The sequence below is a fragment of the Watersipora subatra genome, chromosome 10, assembly GCF_963576615.1.
Source record: "Watersipora subatra chromosome 10, tzWatSuba1.1, whole genome shotgun sequence".
In the NCBI taxonomy this organism is placed as follows: domain Eukaryota; kingdom Metazoa; phylum Bryozoa; class Gymnolaemata; order Cheilostomatida; family Watersiporidae; genus Watersipora; species Watersipora subatra.
This window is the reverse complement of record NC_088717.1, coordinates 35,170,591-35,192,109: the sequence shown is the minus strand read 5'-3', so window position 1 is coordinate 35,192,109 and position 21,519 is coordinate 35,170,591. Positions and strand designations below refer to the sequence as shown.

Here is a 21,519-nt window from a genome sequence, read left to right as displayed (position 1 = left end):
AAACAACAGTTTGTCAAGACAGACTAGGTTAGAACCAGCTTTGCCTGTCTTCAACGTAAAACTTGTGTGTTGATGAAAAACATATTTCCTTACTATTACTTTATTTGGTTTCTTATGGACATATTAAGTAGACATAGTCCTATATGTAAAAACTGTAGTTATGCATAATTTTGTATAAAACAACCATATTAATGATTAATGTGACTACCTGAGGCACCTAACGTTAATATTAATGACACTACCATGTCAGAAGCAAGCAAAGTTGCAGGAGCTGGTGGACATCAGTTAATAGAAGGGCCTGTCTCATGAGTCCTAGCAAGTAGTGGAGAACAGGCAACAACAGGACAAACACAACATAGCTAGGTTAAATGAGTTGTCCGCTCTCAAAATGCTAGTTATGACAGAAAATTACCGGGTAGCCACTGTCTGCTCCGGCTTCAAGGAGAAGGCTTTCATGTTTGGTACCTTGAAACATTGTTTTCATAGGCAAACGTGAATTTGTATCAAGCAATTAATATTTTGATATGAGAATATTTTGATTTTGATTCTGGTATGAAAATATTATACAATTAAACTAGGTTTCGCTCATCTACACTATAAAGATTGTTTCTGTATGAACAGTTTGACACCTGGCAGAGTTTCACATAAATGAACAGAGTTTAGCGAAAACCAAGGATTACAGCATTTTGGAAGTCCCAAAGCTAACATCGCAGATCTTTAATAAGAGCGAATGGGTGCAACTAACAAATTACAACATCTTCAAAACAGTCTTTCAACTATCAAAATGTTATGCAAGAGCTGGAATTAGTGGATTCAGATATGACTAATGTTTATTATGATTCAGAGATTCAGTTGTGTAAACTAAATAAATATCATTAGATTGAGAAACAACAGAAAAATAAGGTGAATTTTTTTGAGTCATAACAGATCATCGACAGAGTTGAAAACTTGGAGAATATGCTGACAAGGAAGTCCAAAATTTCAAAATTGTAGACGTCGAGAACATCCTAGAAAAATATGGTAAACTATGAGGTGCCATCTTGAAAGTATTTTTAGGAGGAGGTAAAAAACTCCAACAAAATCCAAACTATTTACACCAACAAAACGACCTCTGCAATAATTGACTATAATTCCTCGTGACCTATTTTTGAGAGCCCACATAACTGATCAAAGTTGCAATGGTAAATGTATCGATGGTAATCTCTCAAGAATTCATCAAAACTGATTGCGGCTTTCTTAGTGAAAGGAAATGGAATAATGTGTTCGTTGAAGATCAGCTGTATCATAGATGTGTCTAGCTGACTTGGCCAATCGCTATTCGATGACTGATTTCCTTTCTCGCACTTGTATCTCACAAAACCGAGATTACTAGCAAAACTTCCCATGAAGCTCTGGCGGAACTTCCTGTTTTCTCTGTGTAGCTCGTAGTTTGATGCGAGGAGAGGCGACTCGTCTTTAAAAAGTCCGAGAATGGCGAGGAGAGGATTGAGTGTCTCAGAATGACCGAAGTACAGAGATAAGGAGGCGGAGCTAACAAGTATAAAGACAAACGATTGGCCAAAGATTAGATATAATAAATCATGAAAATACTAGTACATTCATGGGGTATCATATCAGATATTTATATGCATGTGTAACCACAATAACAACTCTTATAAACAACTAGAAAACCATCAGATCACTAGCGAGACAAAAACAACCTAAAAATAATTGGAAACAGATAATTAGACAACCAAACCCTCAGCACAGTGAAGTTCTGGAAGTTTTATGCATCAAAGTATAAGATTTGTAACCCAAGCTGCAGTCATATGAATACTATTGCATGTGCATATGGCCTAACGGAACATTTAGAAGGTCCAAACATCGTACAATGTATGACTGATAATTGCTTATCAGGCAAAATTAAACATTTTTAGAGAGATCATTTCAAAGTTTCAATATGATATATATATATATATATAACTCCGATATATATACCTCAGAGTTTGTCTTTTTGTTAAACCACGTGTCCAGTTATAGCGAATAAAATCTAGCAATTAAAAGTCTGTATCAGAGGGGATTTGATCTCAGAACTCTTGATCCATAGGGCGATAAGCTAATCCATTAAGCTACAGGGATACAACAGATACTTCGGGCTGATAATCATTATCTGAGTTGAAATTTACATAGCGACTCTGTGTTATGCCCAAAATCACTAAAGCTGGCTATCACGTAGTGCTGCACGATATCTTTGCATGTACATTCAATTATTTGGTCTCAAAATATATCGAATATCAAAAAATATCGAACACTGGAGTTGTCTTTTTTCAATATATAGTGTTGGGCTTTAACATGAACGACAGATGATATACATGTACATGTAGGTAGCTATCAGTTAAAAACAGGAGTTGTCATCTCGTTACAATAAAGAGAATAGACAACTCCATTTTTGCAAAATGGAATACGCTGATATTTCAATAAAATATCGGCTTCGATATCCGTATGGACTTGAAAACTGACCAAACATAAAACCATCCACTGAAATATATCGTCATATTGAATTATATCGTGTTATCATGCAGCACTACTATCACGGCAATTTTGACACAACGCATACAATGTTGCCACTTGGCATGCAATGTAAACACATGTCATACAAAATTGACATGTGACATCCAACATTGACATATGGCAAACAATGTTGACACTTGGTATGCACTGTAGACACATGTCATACAATATTGACACGTGACATCCAACATTGTCATATGGCAAACAATGTTGACACTTGGCATGCACTGTAGACACATGTCATACAATATTGACAGGTGACATACAATGTTGAGCATATTTGGAATAACTTCAGCAATATATGATATTAAAGTGATTGATAGTTGCAGTTTCACAATAAATATCACTGGCGTGCGCATTTCTTAAGACAGGTTAATAAAAGTAAAAGAACTTTTTGTGCCATGACATCACACGGTGTAGTGGCTCTGTATAGGTAATCTACATAAACATTCGCAATAGAGTAATCCAATATACAGCCATAGAATTATCTTCAGTAGCAAAAAAGCTAACCTCGTCATCAAGTCTGAGTTATATATTGTCAGAAGCAAATCTGATGTCAAACTTGAGCTAATATCTCCTGCTACGTTCAATTTCCAACACACGGCGGTCAAGGTTTATCAAAGGGTGAGTTTTATAAAAAAAAGTGATGATACTGGTGAAGATTTCAACTAGACTATAAAAATATAATACATTGAAATGATGAAAAGCACAAATATAATTTAAACATGACTTACGTCTATATTACAGCAAGCTGTGCCAGGTAGTTCTGTTACAACCTCCACCTGTAAACTACGTCTACTGCATTGTCAAACACACTTCTGTTCGCTCATCCCAAAGGTAATATATCTCGTGATATTACTTACTCCTCTCTTGCTTTACATGTACATGTACATGTACTGTACTTTTCGGACCATAAACCACACCCTTATATAAGCCGCATCTGCTTTATTTTCCAAAAAACTATAATAAAACATTACATAGGCCGCACCTTTGTATAGGCCGCAGAACTCAGGGCGGTGCTTTTTAACACAGCAGCAACTTTCCGGTTTAAAACAGAAGTGCCTAACGGCACTGTTTCGTATTAACCGACGCCTTTTAACAGTGTCTAACGGAACAGTACTGTGAGGCATTGTTTCGTATTTTCTTTCACCGCTAGAGGGGCACTAACCGGAGATTTCTGTTAATGTGCCCTAGCGATAAAAGAAAAAGGCACAGAATAGCCGCACCCGACTGTTCATAGACTGGTTAAAATATTCTTACAAGAATTTGCTCGAAAAACTGTGGTAAATAATCAACAAATGCTACAGATAAGTACACATAGCGCTCTTGAAAACCATATACCATACTTTTCGGACTATTAGCCGCTACTTTTTTCTGATGTTTTGAGCCATGCGGCTAATATAAGGGTGCGGCTATTCTGTGGCTTTTTTTTTATCGCTAGGGCGTATTAACCAGATTTTCCGGTTAGTGCGCTTCTAGCGGTGAAAGAAAATACGAAACAATGCCTCACAGTACTGTTCCGTTAGACACTGTTAAAAGGCGTCGGTTAATACGAAACAGTGCCGTTAGGCACTTCTCTTTTAAACCGGAAAGTTGCTGCTGTTTTAAAAAGCACCGTCCTGAGTTCTGCGGCCTATACAAAGGTGCGGCCTATGTATTGTTTTATTATAGTTTTTTGGAAAATAAAGCAGATACGGCTTATATAGGGGTGCGGTTTATAGTCCGAAAAGTACGGTATCTATTACGGCAATAAAATAAACAGCCACTAATTTTCTGAATTGCCTAGAAAAAATGTTCAGATTAAAATGCCATGTATGACAAGACAAATAACAATCTACCTCGAGTCTTGATCCATAGCAAGTGAATTATTCACGATATCAGCTAAAAGAGGGCAGCTTTGCTCGTAATTGATGGGGTAACCATATGACTCCTGCCAGTAGCCCTAAAAAATTACCAATATATGAGAATTTGTAAAACTCGGGTACAAACCCTGAGATATCGGTTCCTTACAAATCCAAGTGGGTTTCTAGTGGGTTCACTATGACTCATGTGAAACTTAACAATAGATATGACCTTTATTTAAACACTAAGTGGCAAATGGCATCACTATAACAGCAACAACTTATTTCTTAACAAGATGCCATAGCATTGCAGCCTCAAAGCCTATTTATTTTTATTGAGTGTTTTAGTATTCAAAACTATAAATTACAAGATTTTAAATATTTTTGTGGCAAAACTAGTAAAAATGGAGAATGGTACATAATTGTACGTACAACTGTTTAAAAAGTTTTGACCTTTGAAACAAAATAAAACACAGACTATATGAGAACAGCAGTGTGTTGAATAATTAAGTCATTTCATACCCAAATAAACAAAGTGTAGGGCTAAATAATCTGTAATATACTGTAAAACCTCTATCTGAATGCCATTTCTATTTGAACGCCACCTCTATTTGACAGCCAATACAGGAGAAGGGTTGAGAAATAGAGTATCACACTTTATTTAAACGCCACCCTTTAATTGAACGCCACTTTTTAATTGAATGCAATCCTTTAACTCATTCGCACCCAGGCGCGAGTTAACTCGCGTATTTATAACGTTGCTAGGCACCCAAAGCCAGTTAACTCGCCCCTGAAATTTACCAACTCCTTGCATCGTTTTGTTAAATTGTAAAAGAATATTTTTGGTTAGTTGGAAAGAAAAATTTCTGGCCAATCAGACAAACTTTAAAATATACCTCTATGACGTCTCTGGCAAAAGTTAAAACCAAATTAGTACTCATCTCAAAATCTACCAAAACCGGAAATCATCATGCCGACTTGAAATTTTATCATTTGCGATAAACAAAATTCAACTCCAGAAGTAAATATGCAGATTGAGAAGTGGTAAGACATTGGAAGACTGCATAAAACATCTTAAAACATTATTGTTAATGTTTCAAAATTTTTATTAACTTCTAATTCTGCCAATTTGAATCGTCATGATCGAATAAAAATGCACTCTTCTGGCTGCTAGCCGTAATCAGACTAGCCTTATCTTTCAGTTTCGACAGTTTCATATTGATTCTTCGAGCTGTCTATGATGTCTGAAAAGTCAAGAACAGATTTATTGAACATATTTTTATTATTTGAAACATGATGATGTTTCTTGGATTTATATAGGAATATAGATTTGAGGAATATAGGAATATAGAGTTTCACGATTTTCATGTTCATGACTAACTGCATATGTATAAATAATATTTATAACTACAGTCAAACATGGATAACTCGAACTTCAAGGGACCGAGCAAAAGTGTACGAATTATCAGAGCATTCAAGTTATCAGAGCACTGTCACAAGTCCATATATTTACTTATTTATTAGTAGATACATGTACATATACAAACTATAATATAAATCAAAAGCACAAATGGCTTGTTTCAAATTAAATGCTTCTAATGTAAAGTTTAAAACGTTTTCATGAAAAAGTATAGAGATTTTTCTATCACTTGAGATTGGTTTGTTGTTTGAGGTGATGTTATTGCCAGGACGTTTTTCAAATTGACATTGGCAAAACTTGATCGTTGTTGAAATGCTCAAAAGAAAAGACATTTTTTTCTTTTGGGGTTTTACCCACGATCAATTTTGCCGTTTTTTCTTGAAGTTTATGCAGATTACCTTACTTTACCTGGGATTCGTTAAGAGCAACACTCCGAGGCAGTTCAATTAGAAGTTTTACGAGGTTTTACGGTACATTCTAAATCACTCACGCTTTTTTAATAGATCCTTATTGAATGTACACACGTATTCTGTGTTTAGGTCAAACGATGAATAGTTTTTTGTAGCTCAGACAACGTATACGTTTAATTACAACATTTTTTAAGATGTTTTAAACATTCAACATTCCGACGTTGATTCAACACGGAATCAACGTCGGAAAACTATTCATCACGGGCTAGCCGAGTCACGCACTCAAAGATTTTCGCCACGCACATACAAAACAACATGCGATTTTTGTTTTGTATGTGCGTGGCGAAAATTCTTGCGCGTGACCCGGCTAGCCCGTACTATTCATCGTATCGCAGTATAAATCAAATTTCACCAAACTTTTAGAAAAGTCGTTGACAAAAATATTTTGCCGATGGTGGTAATAACGACGCTTATGAATTACGAAAAGATGAAGTTTACCTCTATGGCTTTGAATAAAGTGATTTTCTAAAGCGAAAACAACCGTTTCGGTAGCTGTTGGGCAAAAAAACAGTTTGAATTAACAGTGTTGAGTTCGAGTTATCTATAGCAATTTATCATTACGTGGGAACGGACCAAAGGAAATGTTCGAATTAACCATGTGTTCGAGCTATCCGTGGACGAGTTATCCATGTTTGACTGTATGTATTGTATGTAATAAATAAGTAATTTCAGTCAAACTTTTTGAATTTTGCAATTTTTATGGTGCAAATCCGACGTTGTTTTAGCAAATGGCAATTTGTTTTAAATTGAAAATTTCCGGAAACTACCTTCTTTGAGGCATGGATTTACATAAAAGGGATATGAGCAGTCTACATAAATGTAATATAATTTGAAAGAGGAGCCTTGGCTGATTCTCGTGAATTTTGATTGAGTAAATTATCTCAAGTCTGTCTCCTGTAGTAGTAATTTTAATTACAGCGACTTTACGAAATATTAGCGGTATCTGGGGCTAATCGCCTAGAAATTAGTCGGGTGCGAATGAGTTAATTGAACTCCACCTTTAATTGAGTACCACTTTGACAGTATTTGATCTTTACGAACCCGAATGTGATCAGTAAAAAATTGTTCCCAAAATAGTGCTAACAACGACTCGATTACATTAGTAATTTATTCTTTCATTGTTGCTGTACGTATCAAAGTTCAGTTTCTTGCACCAAAGCTTACGGTTTTTCATTCAAAACTTTTAGGCTAGTAGTACTTCTTTGTGTAAAGCGGTTTTGACACTTCGACATATGTGATAAACGGTTTAGCATCTACAATAGAGCCTGTACTGCTATTTTGGGGCTAACACTTCTGATTAGTACGCATGTGCAAAATTACCTGTGGTTTTCCTTTGTTTGTGCAAAAAATGTATTCTAAGTGGCAACAAAAAGGTTTCGCTTTGCTAAAAGAGTTGTGCAGAAACTAATATCAACTAGTTCACCAGTGCAGAAGAGTTGAGGTCCCAAGACACTATACGGAAGGTATTGAACAGACAGATAACATAATGAGTCCAAACAAAAGCAACAATTAAAACACAACTGCCCGAGCACATGATGCAAATACTTTTGTTTCAAAATTGTTAATTTTTGTTGCCGTACTATTAGTATAGTTTATTATGTCACTAGCTCTTGAATATATGTATTTGCATATATTGGAACTAAATAACATGCAATATATTGGTGTGACAAAATACGACTCACCGTATTTTGTCACACTAAAGCACTTTATACTGTTTGTAAACAGAAATAAAAATAAGAAACGGTTTAAACATTTATTTTGCAAACTGTTATGATGAAATATTCTCATTATCGTTATGACCCAGTCAATAAAAAGGTACTTCGAATTATTAAAATAACTGTTTTTGATGGTTTGATGAACGAGTCATGAACTTTCCGAGCATTTTGAACAAACTATCCTCCTCTCCTCTTCATCATAAGTCCATAACAAGTGTGTGTACTAATAATCATGCATGACAAGTTTGCTTGTGTTCAGGCTATCTTTCAGAAACCTCGATAAATTATTCATTCTCATGACAGTCATCAAAGATCGACCTGTGAACATCATGCTATGCAGCTTCAACCACCGCAAGTCTTTTTCTTAAAGTTCCATATATACGTATATATAACTATGTGATAGCAACAGCCCGGGCTGCTAGGAATTTTGTAGGATGATTATGAAAAAACACAGCTTTACAGTTTATCATAATATTGGAGAATAGTTTTATCCGTTCATCAAACAGTTGAACCAATTGATCATCAGGATATTGGAGTAGAGAAACATTCATACGGCTTTAATAAACTAGTATAATCTTTACACTAACAAGAGACATGTATATATATTTGTCCAAAGACACAGTTACATGTTGCAAAAAAAGATCTCATCATACAGCATTCGAACTCGGGACATTCAGTTTGGTAACCTGGCACCCCACCAACTGCATTAATAGTTCGCCTTCCGAGGTATGAGAATATTTGTGCACATATTCATTCTGTGCGCTTCATCGGCACACCTGCCAATCCCTTCCAGCGTACTGGACTGCCACGGTGCTACTATGGCATAAAAGTTTCTTGCACTTTTCCAAATGACTGAATGAAAGAGATACACTATGTTTCCATGGTGCGCAGTACTGCGATGCAACCCCCTCCGAAGTGGGGGGATTGTATGTTTCCATGCTGCGCAGCGGTTTTCAGCAAATTAGCCAGAGAAGAGAAATTGTATAAATTGAATCGCCTGACGGAGAAATTGAATCGATCATGGATACCAAATGTCAGAAACGGTCTGTTTATGCTTCTGTCATCATTATACTTTTATTTACAATACACATTCACAAGGTTTTACAAACCTTAACACAATTTTTACCAAGTAATATAGTTTTAGTAAGTATTTTTAAGTAATATATTATTTAAACGTTAATTTAGGACTTGCCACCTATTTTTCGAAAAGTGTTGGCATTGATAACAAAGTCTAGGAAAGTAATCACCTCATCATCCTCGTGGGTACAGACCATAATTAAATTTAGGTGAATGAAGATCGGAAGTATAGAAAAACAAGATTAGCGGGATAACATTTGTACTAGTTCATGGCCCTTGAAGAATCCGTCTCCACGGCATGAGAGCTATCCGCAGCCACTGCGCAATTGCTGTTTCCATGCTGCGAATTTGCACTGGCTTCACACCGATCAGCGCACAGTGATTTCAGTGCGAAGACGCCATTTCCATGATTCGGAGAGGGCGCAACTACGAAGCCCTGCGCATCATGGAAACATAGTGAAGGTGACTCTATACACGTATTTCTAATTCGTAACCAGTAAAGATAATCAACTAGCAATGCAGTTATTTGAGACATATTCGCCAAATTTGTCAAAAAAAGTATTTGCCAAACATTCGGTGAACAGCTTGTTCACCGGCAGTTTGTTCTAATCCACGTGACAAAAAGAGGAGGGTGCAAAACAACTGAGTACCTGCAGGTCACTGGCGTACTCCAAGACGGCTGAATCATCGGTGGTGAATATCTTACACCAGGGAGAGGTACAGTTGTCAGCACACAAAGCAGTCTCCATCCTGCAAGCCATCCACATAGCGGAGATGTCATCTAAAACAGCGATATAACTGCCATTGTAAATCGTGGAGAAACCGTCTGTATTTTTCAACTCTCAGTCAAACTTGATGTCTAGAAGTTTGACTGATTAACCATTTAAACTGACGCTTTATATGGAGTGCTCAGCTGGAATGAGTGGAAGTGAGTGAATGGTCCCATGCATGGGAAAACATGGCGCACACCATTGCTCTGCGGGTTGTAATCCCAAAGAGCAAGAAAAGCTAGCAAAATACTGACATTTTATTGAGATATCAGAGAATTAGAAGAGTATTCACATGGATAAATCTGTCACGATTCCCTTAAAATTTAATAGCGGGTTGTGTTAATTTTTAATTAAAGGTTGACTTGCAATTAAATTCACATTACAGTTATTTGGTATCAAAAGATTCACCATGTCTTACTCTGTTGTGTTGTAGGTGCCAAATATGTGAAAATGTGATTACAAGCTCTTAAAAGCTCAAAAATGAACAATTAATTGCAGCCACACGAGACCGCCGTAGTTTGGATTCTCTTTGCAAAACGGCTCAAATGTGACGTAGTTGCGGTAGATGGTTTCTGTTTACACTTTCATGCAACCTTATTCATCGAAATATTTTCACAAATATACTTCACGCATTCAATGAAACCATGTCTATTGTTCTTACGCGTCTGTTTTATCATCATCGTAATGTTGTGACTTTTAGCAGTGATCTCTTATAACTTACCGTAAAAATTTGTTAAACTTTTTAACCTTAGCTCGAAGGAGTACATATCATTGTCTGATAATCGTGACGAGCCTGTTGGTCACCTGGGTTCATCGAAAAGTGCTGAAAAAATTATTTGCGAAGTATTGGGTCACATGATCAGATTACGACTTGACAATTAGATAATGCCGAAACAAAACAGTAAAGTAGCGAGCATCTATACTTGATACGGAGTCTTCGGTAAAACCCGAAGTGTCTCTCATAAACTAGTGCTACGATAAGTTTTATATTGAGCTTTTTATTGGCTTTTCAATTCACGTGAGAATATCACGTGACAAGACAATAACCAAATTTCATGGCTACGTCATCGAAATAAAGAGATTTCATTCTACGGCGGCTTTTCGTTTTTGAAAGCTTGTAATCACATTTCCACATATTTGGCACCTACAACACAACAGAGTAAGACATGGTTAATCTTTTGATACCAAATAACTGTAATGTGAGTTTTATTGCAAGTCAACCTTTAAACATTTGGTCAACTATCTGTTAGTAGGTGCAGCACCACGACTTCTTACAGTAATGCTAGAGGTGATGTTACAAGGGCGTATATATATTTCATGACACTCATCACCATACAGTGTAAACATACAAGCAATGGTTCTGTAACATCTGTGAGGATTGTTTCTTGTAACAAACCAACTGATGCAGGGCTACTCATTACAGTGATAGAGGGAGCTTTACGAGGGGTAAAAGCAAAACGAATCAAAGGCTGAGGCAGACTTCAGACGATAAAAGGTGTAGAGAGCTAGTTCTACTGTAGTCTTTGTAACGACTGTTTCGCAAAGCAAACTATAGATCTTTTCTGATACATTTATACAAATTATTTTCTATTCTGAAGCTTGCAACGTTTTATATGCTCATTTTTAAGAATTTTATTTTTAAAACATTTTCAATTCTGAATTTGGTTACAGTGTGACCTTGTTAATATGCTGTTCACTATTCACAGATTAAGATGGGTTTTTGTACAACATAAACGATTTGTTTGTTGCAATTCTCAAATCTAATTGACTCTGCCATGTTGACCTACATAACTCTGTTTAACAAAATTTATGATGAAACAATAGAAACAGCTGCCAAGTTTCCTGAAATAAGTAGCCAAAGCTGCCGACTGAGTCACAATAGATAAAACCTTACAACTTTCTCTTGATCCAAAATAAATATAGAATTCTCCTTCCGTAGTAAAGCTTTACAAGGTGCTGCGGGCTACCTTTCTTCTCTTATTAAAATCATTACCCTGAGAGTCCAGTGAGCCGTGAGAGATCATCAAAGGTAATAACGATACATACGATTACGGTATTGCGAAACGCTGGAAGGCGGACGATTGCAGCAGGCGACTGAGTGTTGCGCTACCAAGCTGAAAGTAGCTAGTTTGAATCCAGTATGATGCAATCTTTTTCCCAACCTTCAAATATGGCTTTGGACAGACAGAGTTCTTATTGTAGTAAATACTCATAATCAGGTAAAAATTAAAGTAGTTTTTATCATTATCACAGCGGATTAAATAACTGCATGCATCAATATGTAACAATATGCAATATTATTAAATTGTTATTGTATTAATGAATAAAAGCTTTTTATAGTACATACATGGCCTTTCATATCAAATATAATCCTATAGGCCTACATATTATTCAATTTAAAACTGCATTCAATATTCATTGTTTTTCTCTATTCGCAAAGCAGCAAAGAACACAAGCCTCTCATATAACAGAGTCATACAGCGAATATTGTTTTATGAATTTCTATTCTATGTCAAAATTATTTTTTTCGAATTACATTTATTATCGAGTTTCATTTAAAAACATAATTGTCCCACAAAGCAATTATCAAAAGCACCCGAATATAAGCAAAAATGCTAGCATTCAACTGGAGCATCAGCGGTATGAATGCCCGAGGATTTACTCGAGTGCCAGCCTAGAAGGTAGCTATGAAAAAGGCGTGAGAGAAATTTTCACTATAATAGAAACAGTGTCCCTTTGTTCATCTGAAGCCACACTGAAAATGTTGGAAAAGAATTGCATCGTACAAGAATCGAACCTGGATACTTGGATTAGGAATCAAGCCCACTACCAACTGTACTATTTGACCACCTAACAGCACTGCGGAATAATTGTGGAGATAGCTGGCACACATGACAATCTCTCACGGCTCACCAGCCTGAAAGGGTACTCGTAGGCCTATTCTATAATACAAGAAACAGCTTCAGGGCCAAAGAAAACAGGAATAGAGCTAAAAGATGTAAACTGTGAAAAGCATGATAAATCAAAATGAAGAGTGAGATAGTCGCAAGCAAAAAAAACAAACGATAACGAAGAAGAACAAGAAGGAATAAGAATAATACCAAAGAGATGAGATACTAGAGGTGGAATGAGACAGGTTTTTTAAGTTCGAGACGCGACTCGAGATACTGTCTTGTAAAAATTCGAGACTCGAGACACGAAACAGCAAAATAATGAGCATTTGGTGATGATTTCATTACAGAAGGGCTAGCGCACTTGATATATGAAATTGATAAACCTTTTTTTAAATTGAATTTTCTCCTGGTGTAAACAATTTAAATACAACGTCTTAATAGCAATACGCATGTATTTTTTGTAAACAAAAGTAACACAAACTGCTCTAAAATAGCGAAGGTATATTTCTAAGGATTTTGAGCTTGATTGGTAATAATTATTACAAATATATTGCTTTGCACATGTATATTTTTAACATCTATTGAATAGGTCTTACTTTATATTGTAATGAAATGTGTAATGAAACCGATAGCCTAGTACTACAACTAAAAAAACACACGATAACACTTTCATTCTTATTGTTTCATTTATGTTAAGTTTTGTTTGTGTATTAACTGTAGTATGTGAATTATATCTAAATTGTACTCATGAAACTATATTAACTACTGTATATATTTTTATATTGAACTAACGATAATGTCATTGTTACTCGGAACACGGACCATGGTCGACACGGCCTTTAGTTTGTTTCTCCGTGTCCGGGCAAGTTTTACCCGCAATTGGTTGTATATAAAATAGGTCCGAATTTTATGAAGGGCAGTTGGTGTTTGGACGCGATACAATAAAATATAGACATTTTACCCGCAACAGTCTTATTTATTAAACCGGATCCGGAGGGTAATTGGATACGACCTGGCATATGTTTCAACAACATAGAACCAGACTACAATATATTAACAGGGCAATTGTCCGGACTACATGATTAGACTCGGTGGCCAACATAATCAATAACAACAGGTAGTAACGGACCTGGTATAACTTTAAAGGCAGTTGCCCCCAATCTATTACAATACATGGAGTTTTTGTTATCGCAAGACGCCATGTTTTAACAGCCGTGCGCAGGCGCTATAGTTCTATTTACTGTCTCAAGTTTGGCAATAGTTAGGTCAAGACGAGATCGATAGTAGTCGATGCTCGAGATGTCTCGCTCCACCTCTACACAATACAGCAACTGCTGGCGAGAATGGCAATTAGAAAACGGTTGAGAAAAGAATATAAATACTGTCGTACTCACCAAGGGTCAGGAGGTCAGCATTTCCTGTAAGGCTCAGTCTTTTGCTGACCCTTTGAACTACCTGCCGTATCTCTGAACCTTCCAGGAACAAATTATATTCAGAAAAGTTGGTACGCTTTTCCAGCTCAACCTGCAGTAGATATACTGGAAATAAAAATCACAACTTTCAGGTATGCTGAGCAACACAAAATGTTTTTCTTATAAAATATGTTTTTGTTAATAAACAGAAAGTTGGGTAATTAGAAGCTCATCCTTTGCATACAACTCCACAAATATGACAATAGCCTGCCGTCATGCTTGTACTTTAAAGAGCAGCGAGCAAACTAGATCTTCTTTATTTCATGTTAAGTCTGGCAGCGTGGCTAGTATTGAATGTGTGTGTACAGTATATAAGAATGAGCCTGTTTGTTTGAAATTCTCAGGACCCAGTTTAAGTCATATTACAAACGATTCAATGTTGTTTTAGGTGGTGGTATTCAACAAACACCGCATTTTTAAACACTCAGAATCCCTTACTGCAAAGAGAACAAGATGTACATGTAGTTACATGTACTTCTCACGTGTACTTCTAAAACTGTATTTCATACAAAAAACACAATACATGCATTGCTAGAACAAAAGTTGTCATAACCTGTATGTGATATACGATAACTCCAAATTACGAAAAGAACGCAAACAAAATACTAGTCATTTACTGATTAGTGAGAAAAAACTACCCATGAAAACTACCCATAGAAAGCGAACAGGCCAAGATATGAAACAAACGACCAAAAATTTGAAAGGTCTTTCAGCCTGTTGCATCTAGAAATATCTTTCATGTACACCAATGCCATCAGATGCAGGCTTGATTTATAACGAAGCCAGTGCCAGTGACTTTGTTGAAACAACAGTCAACTGCTTTTCAAATCATTCCCCACGCCTGCATAACTTATGATCGATTGAAAATCAACTAAAACCTTAAGCAAAAGCATTCATTGAGAGCAGAAATAAAATATATATGTGCTGAGTGGCGGCTGAAAAAGTGATAATTTGATTTTTGTTTGAAAAGTTGACATGAGTTTATCTTATCATTATACTCATTATACATAAGACTGTACTCTAGTTTTGCAGGTCATACAGTAACTCAAAATCTATCATTGTATTTTATTATCAGTGTATCTTTTGCCATACTATTTATAGTATACACATTTATTATAACCTAGCTCCAAGATATGTCACTAACGATTTATTTTGTCTCAAAATAGAACATTTCGACTAATTGCAAATTGACATCAAATTCCAGCGTATCTTTTCCAACGAATGATATTTTCAGAACTTTGTCTCATCTTACTTTACCTATGCTAGACGTTTATTTTACTTTGATTAAAGGTTTCATGGTTTGTTTCCTCATTTTTTACAAAGCAGTTACAGGTTTTCAAATCATTTCAACTTATGTGATATGAACAACTTACATGTATACAACCTTTAAAAATTATTTTTGAAACATCATCGCTAGTTGCTTTAACAATCTTCCACCTGATAATATTCGTTCACTTAGCAGAGAAAGGTATTTTAAACACTATATTTCAAACAAATCTATTTGATTTCATGGACTGTCGCCCTTTTTTGGTTTAGTATTGTTCTATGTCATAATTTGTGACACACTTCTATTTGAAATGAAATTACTGACAATGTAATGTAGTATATACAGAGTAGGCCTATACAGAGTTGAAAATACTTCAAGTGCTTGATAGTATTCTTATTAGTGGCCTGGTTCAAGCAGACCTGACATAAATTTGTATGTTGACTTTCCTCATCAGTAAAAACAAAGTCAAACGAGATGACAACTCCCTTAGGAGCTAGTAATTTGAAACTGCTTGAAAATCGTTGTTTGAATGGAGATTGCAATGGGTTTTTTTTGCAATGGGCAACATCGTCCGTTGCCATTTCAGAATAACTTTGGTTATCAATGCTTAAGGAGTTATCTTCTACTGTTATAATTGTAATACAGCAAATGCAAACATGAAGGTTACATTTTACATAAAGCTTATACAGAAGCAGGAATTGATCAGCTAGTGATCTATAATACTAGCAATCTGTCATAACAATAGTCACACCTGTCATAACTCAGTCCCAACATTTACATATCTATCTCGTGGCAGGTGGTGCAAGCTCTAGCTAAAAGGATTAATCCCGTTATTAGCAGAAGTGGGGGAACACCAACCACGAAAATGGTACATAACATGAGCTACGCAGATGACATGGAGAAACTCTTGCTCCCTGGAACATGAGGTGTTGCAGGTGCCAGAGCTTGTATTCTATTATTCTACAATTGACCCCCACCATATGATCTCAATTCGTTTCAATGTTGGCATCATCAGGCCAAATGTCATATAGGGTGGTATCGAAACCCATAGTAATTTCCTAATGCAAACACCCCCTGATAAAAATCATTAAAATTTTATGTACGTACTGTACATATTACAAATTAGTAACAAAATAATATGTCAACCTTGTAACTATAGTTACATGCAGTAACTTTAGTTTATTTAGCGGTTATGGTCTGCACTAAAATGTACATACCATGATGTTCCTACTGTCAAGACAGACGTGTAACATAATCGTTGAATTTCACTTAAACGAATTTAGCTTACTAAACACCTACTTGAAGCTAAGCTTTAGTATGTATTTTACTAAACCAAACTTCAATTGTGACATAATAACGCTGGGCTGAGAGAGAGAGCGAGTATCAAATATATCTCTATAAGGCATTGTGAGAGAAACTTCGGCGAATAGCATATCGGCTTCTTCATTATTTCGACGTAATCAGCACACCAACCAACAAATTCTAATGTCTGGAGAATGTTTTGTTGATAAAATATGGTGGAAAAAAATTGAAAAAGATTTTCATCCTCGTAAGGCGAGGACAAAAAAGCACCTTGTTTCATGAGTTGATAGAGTTTCAATTACTACCTCATTTACCGTGTGCAATCGAGCAAAGGGTATATGGTATATGATAACAGCAATAGAATACAAAGGACTGTATAGATCAGAGCTTAGACAATTGGCTTACAAACATGCGGGTGAAATCTTCATGAGTTCAAATCCAACAAGATGCGGGCTTTGCATTCCAAGATTTTAATAGCTATACCTGGACATACCGAAATACAGAATCGTGGAAAAACAAACTTTGAGATTTAGATATAGCTTAAACGTAATTAACCTTATAGCACTGCAATAGATAAACATCTTCATATAAAAAATGGATGGTAAATAAATGTTGATTTTCTGTGTAGGAAACCTTTTTTAATGCCGGGCATTTAGCTAGTTTTATAATAAAATGTAATTAAATAGTGACGTCAACATTAGAGTAAGACTTGAGTTAGAGGTCAAAGTGATGCTGTAACTAATAAAGGGAGGCACACCAACAACTACTAATTGTGGTAGAGAGTCCTTTGGAATTTGTCTAAAGTAACTCACCTGATTGGAATGAGCTGGACAATTCTTATAGAAACAAGTAAGATCATCCCTCGCCGCCAACATAGAAGCAAAATTATCTTGATCTAGATGTAATAATTGGGACAAGCTTGTGAGGAACGCCTTAGCGCTATCCCCAGTTCGCTGTCGAGAGCTCACAATCACCTCCAGGTTTTGAGAGAGCAAAGCGGTCTTGAACACCTTTGAAAACCTATTGAAGTATCGCCTCGCAATTCCAGCATTTTCGTCCATTCCACTCCTTGAGAGTCTGCTAGGCTCTCCATCAAATGGATTTAACCAGGTTTTTAAACCACTGAACTCCGCCTTCATATCTAGATTCGCAAGCCTATCGATCATTTTTGGAAACTGTTTCATCCAACTTCTGGAAGGGTATCTGGAGCCATGTCGCAAAATTAAGCTCAGCTGGTCGGGTTCACAGCCAGCTGGATGTGATTTGATCGAATCGATATTTCTAATAATTTCATGACCAGGAAGACGGACATAGCTGGAAAATTTCTGGAACAGCATACGCGATTGTTCATATCTTGTTTTAGACGAGTATAACATGCTGTGTGAGAATAACTGCTCGTCACTGGTGGCCTCTAACCCCATAATTAACACCAACAGTGAAACAACTTTGATGGCTGGGGACATTATGCCGCTCCGCATCAACCTAGGATATACAATAAGACATCATTGCAAAAAATCATATTTGAACAAGATACAGTGGTCCTATGTTTGGTAAGCTAATCTATTATTCCGATAACTTCCAGCTATGGTTCAATAATTGTGTCTCATGCTCCACCATCCCTAGGATCTTGAAAAGCATTCTACTTGGTGGTGAATTCTGTGGGTTTTAAAGATTTGTTCTTACTATTAAGACATCTACATTAATCGTAGAACTCGCAATGACAGCCAGAAATCTAATGAATATAATTTAATCATAATGAAAAATTAAAAACACACAAAATGTTTGCTCTAGTTTCCAGTTAAAAATGCTTTAATCTATAAAACAACCAAGTAGTTTGGTAAAACTGAATATAACTAGGTCAACCTCCCTAGGATAAAAAAATAGTTTTAATTCGAGAACACATCTGCAGATCATTGCATAGAAAAGGGAATAAAAAATAAAGAACAATTGTTCAACATATCAATTACACCGGTATCACTCACTGATGATTTTTGGATAAATTGAAAAATTTTAACCATGTGATTGGTTAATCATTTAGTAACAATCACTTTTCTAAGCATCATACTCCAAAAGAATTTTCACCATCAGGAGCCACTTTAAAAACAATTAGCTAGAGTGTTGTTAATCCAATTAGACTCAACTAGTTGACGTAAGCAATGTTTGCTTCATTTTGGAAACTATTATGTTAAACAGGTGATTCATCGTAATCGATAAGGATCACTTGAGAGAGATTAAGTAAGAATGTGAATAGAACTTGCAAATCTGTTAACCAACATACCATTTAATACAGCCACGTAAGCAGATTGGTACATTCGTTAAGAAAAAATGTAGGAAGTGAGCTGAGTAAATAAAAGTTTGTAACCAACCTACTAAAAGGATACCGCATTTAAATCTGTGTTGAAGCTATAGGGCTTTCATTTTTGCTTTATTGTGACTTGTGCAAGACTGCCAGTAATTTTCACTTCCTAAAGCCTGGTTCCCATACACGTCGCAAGCACTGGCGACAGCACCACGGGGCTATCAGCAGTGAAATGTGAACCTACACGTCGAGTAGTGCGGGGAGTTGTCGGCAGTCAATGCAAGAGTTCAGCGTTGTTCAACTTTAACGAAGAGCCACAGGCAAAGCCTTCCTAAAATGCATTGTACATGTAAAAGTCAGCACTTTCGAGACGGCATGGCTAGCGGCCATTTTTATGCGAACACCAGCGGTGCAGCTTTATGTGAACATTAGTCGCCGAATTGAGCGCTGCAAGTGCTTTGCTGCACAAGATTACCACCGGGGTCTTGCATTATATATGGGAACCAGGCTCTAGATAGGGAAGAGTCTTACTACCTCATTATATAAACAACTTTTGTCATCATGCAATGACATTTGTAATTTTAGATGTTTAGCACACTGCAGTTATGTTTACAATTGACAATTTGCTTGTAAAAAAAAACTTTTATGCGTAGAAGTAAACAAATATGTAATAAGATAGAGAACATATCCAAGCTGTATAATTACGGTAGCCAAGTGAACTGTTGCTAAAACATATGTGTACAAGTCATTACCTGACTTGGACTTGCAAAATCTATTAAAAGTGTAGTCAATGCTGAATGGGATGCTTTGATCAATAAGGAAACACCTTTCAACATGAAAATGAAGCCTGAAAATTAGGAATTCACAAGTAACAGAGAGTTTAAAGTTATACAGATGTAGATGTTCAAGCATAAGACACTGAACTGGGAGTTTGTTTTACAGGGTATCTAACAGTTAGTTCAACCCTGAAAGTTTTTATTGTTATAATGCAGGTCTGTTTTGATTTGAGAAACTGCCAAGATCTAGCGATTGTTAGCTAAATAAAGGATCAAACAGAACACTTGCAATCAGCAGATGTCTGTTTCGCACAAAACACACCACTATAGAAACCATTTCTGTCACTCCAATGAAATAGGTAATTCCTCACACTGATGATTACAACTAATTAAGTGCCGGATATACCGGTAGATGCTAGGTTTACAGTAAGTCTCTAAAACGGTGCAAATATAACTCAGTTAGAAGGCCTTAAGCGCAACTTACCGCATGGCCTTCGAGCAGTGGTAAAAAAGGCAAGCTTTTTTTCAAAACTGTGGCAAAATGCCAACAACTATACAGTAGATACCCCTATAACATATGCATCTTATAACATAAATTCATATAACATCAATTCATATAATATATAGAATTTATGTCAAGTTTTTGATTTGTACGCCGAAAGACATTCCATATAATATTAAGTGTGAAGTCGGCGCAAGTTCTCAAATTCGATTTGAATAAGGGGTGTCTCATGGTTAACCTTCTAAATAATGCTTTCTACTTTGCAGCGCTTATGAAATAAAAGCATATAGGGTTATCTCAATCTATATAAATAAATGTCAAAGTTTGTCATCTGTATGTCTGTCCTTCGGTATGTCCGGCTAAAGCTATTACATTTTTGGAATTAATAGCTTGAATTCTGCTGGATTTGAGCTGACGCAAAACGCAACCGAAGGTTGGGAATCCATTTGTCTAACCACAAGTTTACAAAGGCTCGTACGATTCATTGCTTTTACTATATACTGTATTATTGAAATTCTCTCATAGAATTAACTCTATGAAACTCAATATTTTTTTGTGTTTTCGCGAACTTCTATTTCCGGTTTGCCATAACGTTCAACTGCTAAATGCAGTAGAGGCTTTTCACGCGGACAATTATGTGATCTCGAGTAGGCATAGTCTCCATGTACATTCTTTCTCTGTTCGGTCAGACAAAGACAGTCTGGCATCTCATCTTTACATTTGTACCAGTATTGAGAAGTACCAGTATCATCACATTCAACATTGTAATGGATAGCTTCTGCTATAACAGTAACCTTTTTTATACACACACGCCTCTATGCACAAATTGGTTTATTAATTCAACATACTCAGGATGTTTCCTTTGTTTTCTTAGTTTGTATTAATTGTATTATTACCAAATCATCTTTTATTGTAATCCTAGCAAAATCGACTTAATTTAGCTATTACTTGCTAATTATGTCAAATTTGAACCCTTTCTTAATTTATTTGGCCTGCACAAAACATTTTGCTCATGACATAACGTTTGAAAGTTGCAGTTGTATGAAAAAGTTTGAAAACCTTTACAGTTGTTTTATTTTTTCTCTTTTTTTACAAAAAACTTTTTTCATTATATTAAGTTTGAAAGTAAGAATGGTAACTGTTGTTATACACTAAATAAAAATC

General features: G+C 35.9%; 1 protein-coding gene across 1 annotated transcript; it reads right to left on the bottom strand.

Moving 5' to 3' along the window:
* Positions 1-810: 810 nt before the first annotated feature.
* Positions 811-20,342, bottom strand: LOC137407001 (multiple inositol polyphosphate phosphatase 1-like). Its single transcript, XM_068093601.1, has 6 exons — positions 20,338-20,342; positions 17,591-18,260; positions 14,132-14,261; positions 9,724-9,854; positions 4,389-4,492; positions 811-1,530 (listed from the first exon to the last, which is right to left on the bottom strand). The coding sequence occupies exons 1-6, from the start codon at positions 20,340-20,342 to the stop codon at positions 1,125-1,127; spliced, it is 1,446 nt and encodes a 481-aa protein (XP_067949702.1). The 3' UTR covers positions 811-1,124.
* Between the last annotated feature and the right edge of the window lie 1,177 nt (positions 20,343-21,519).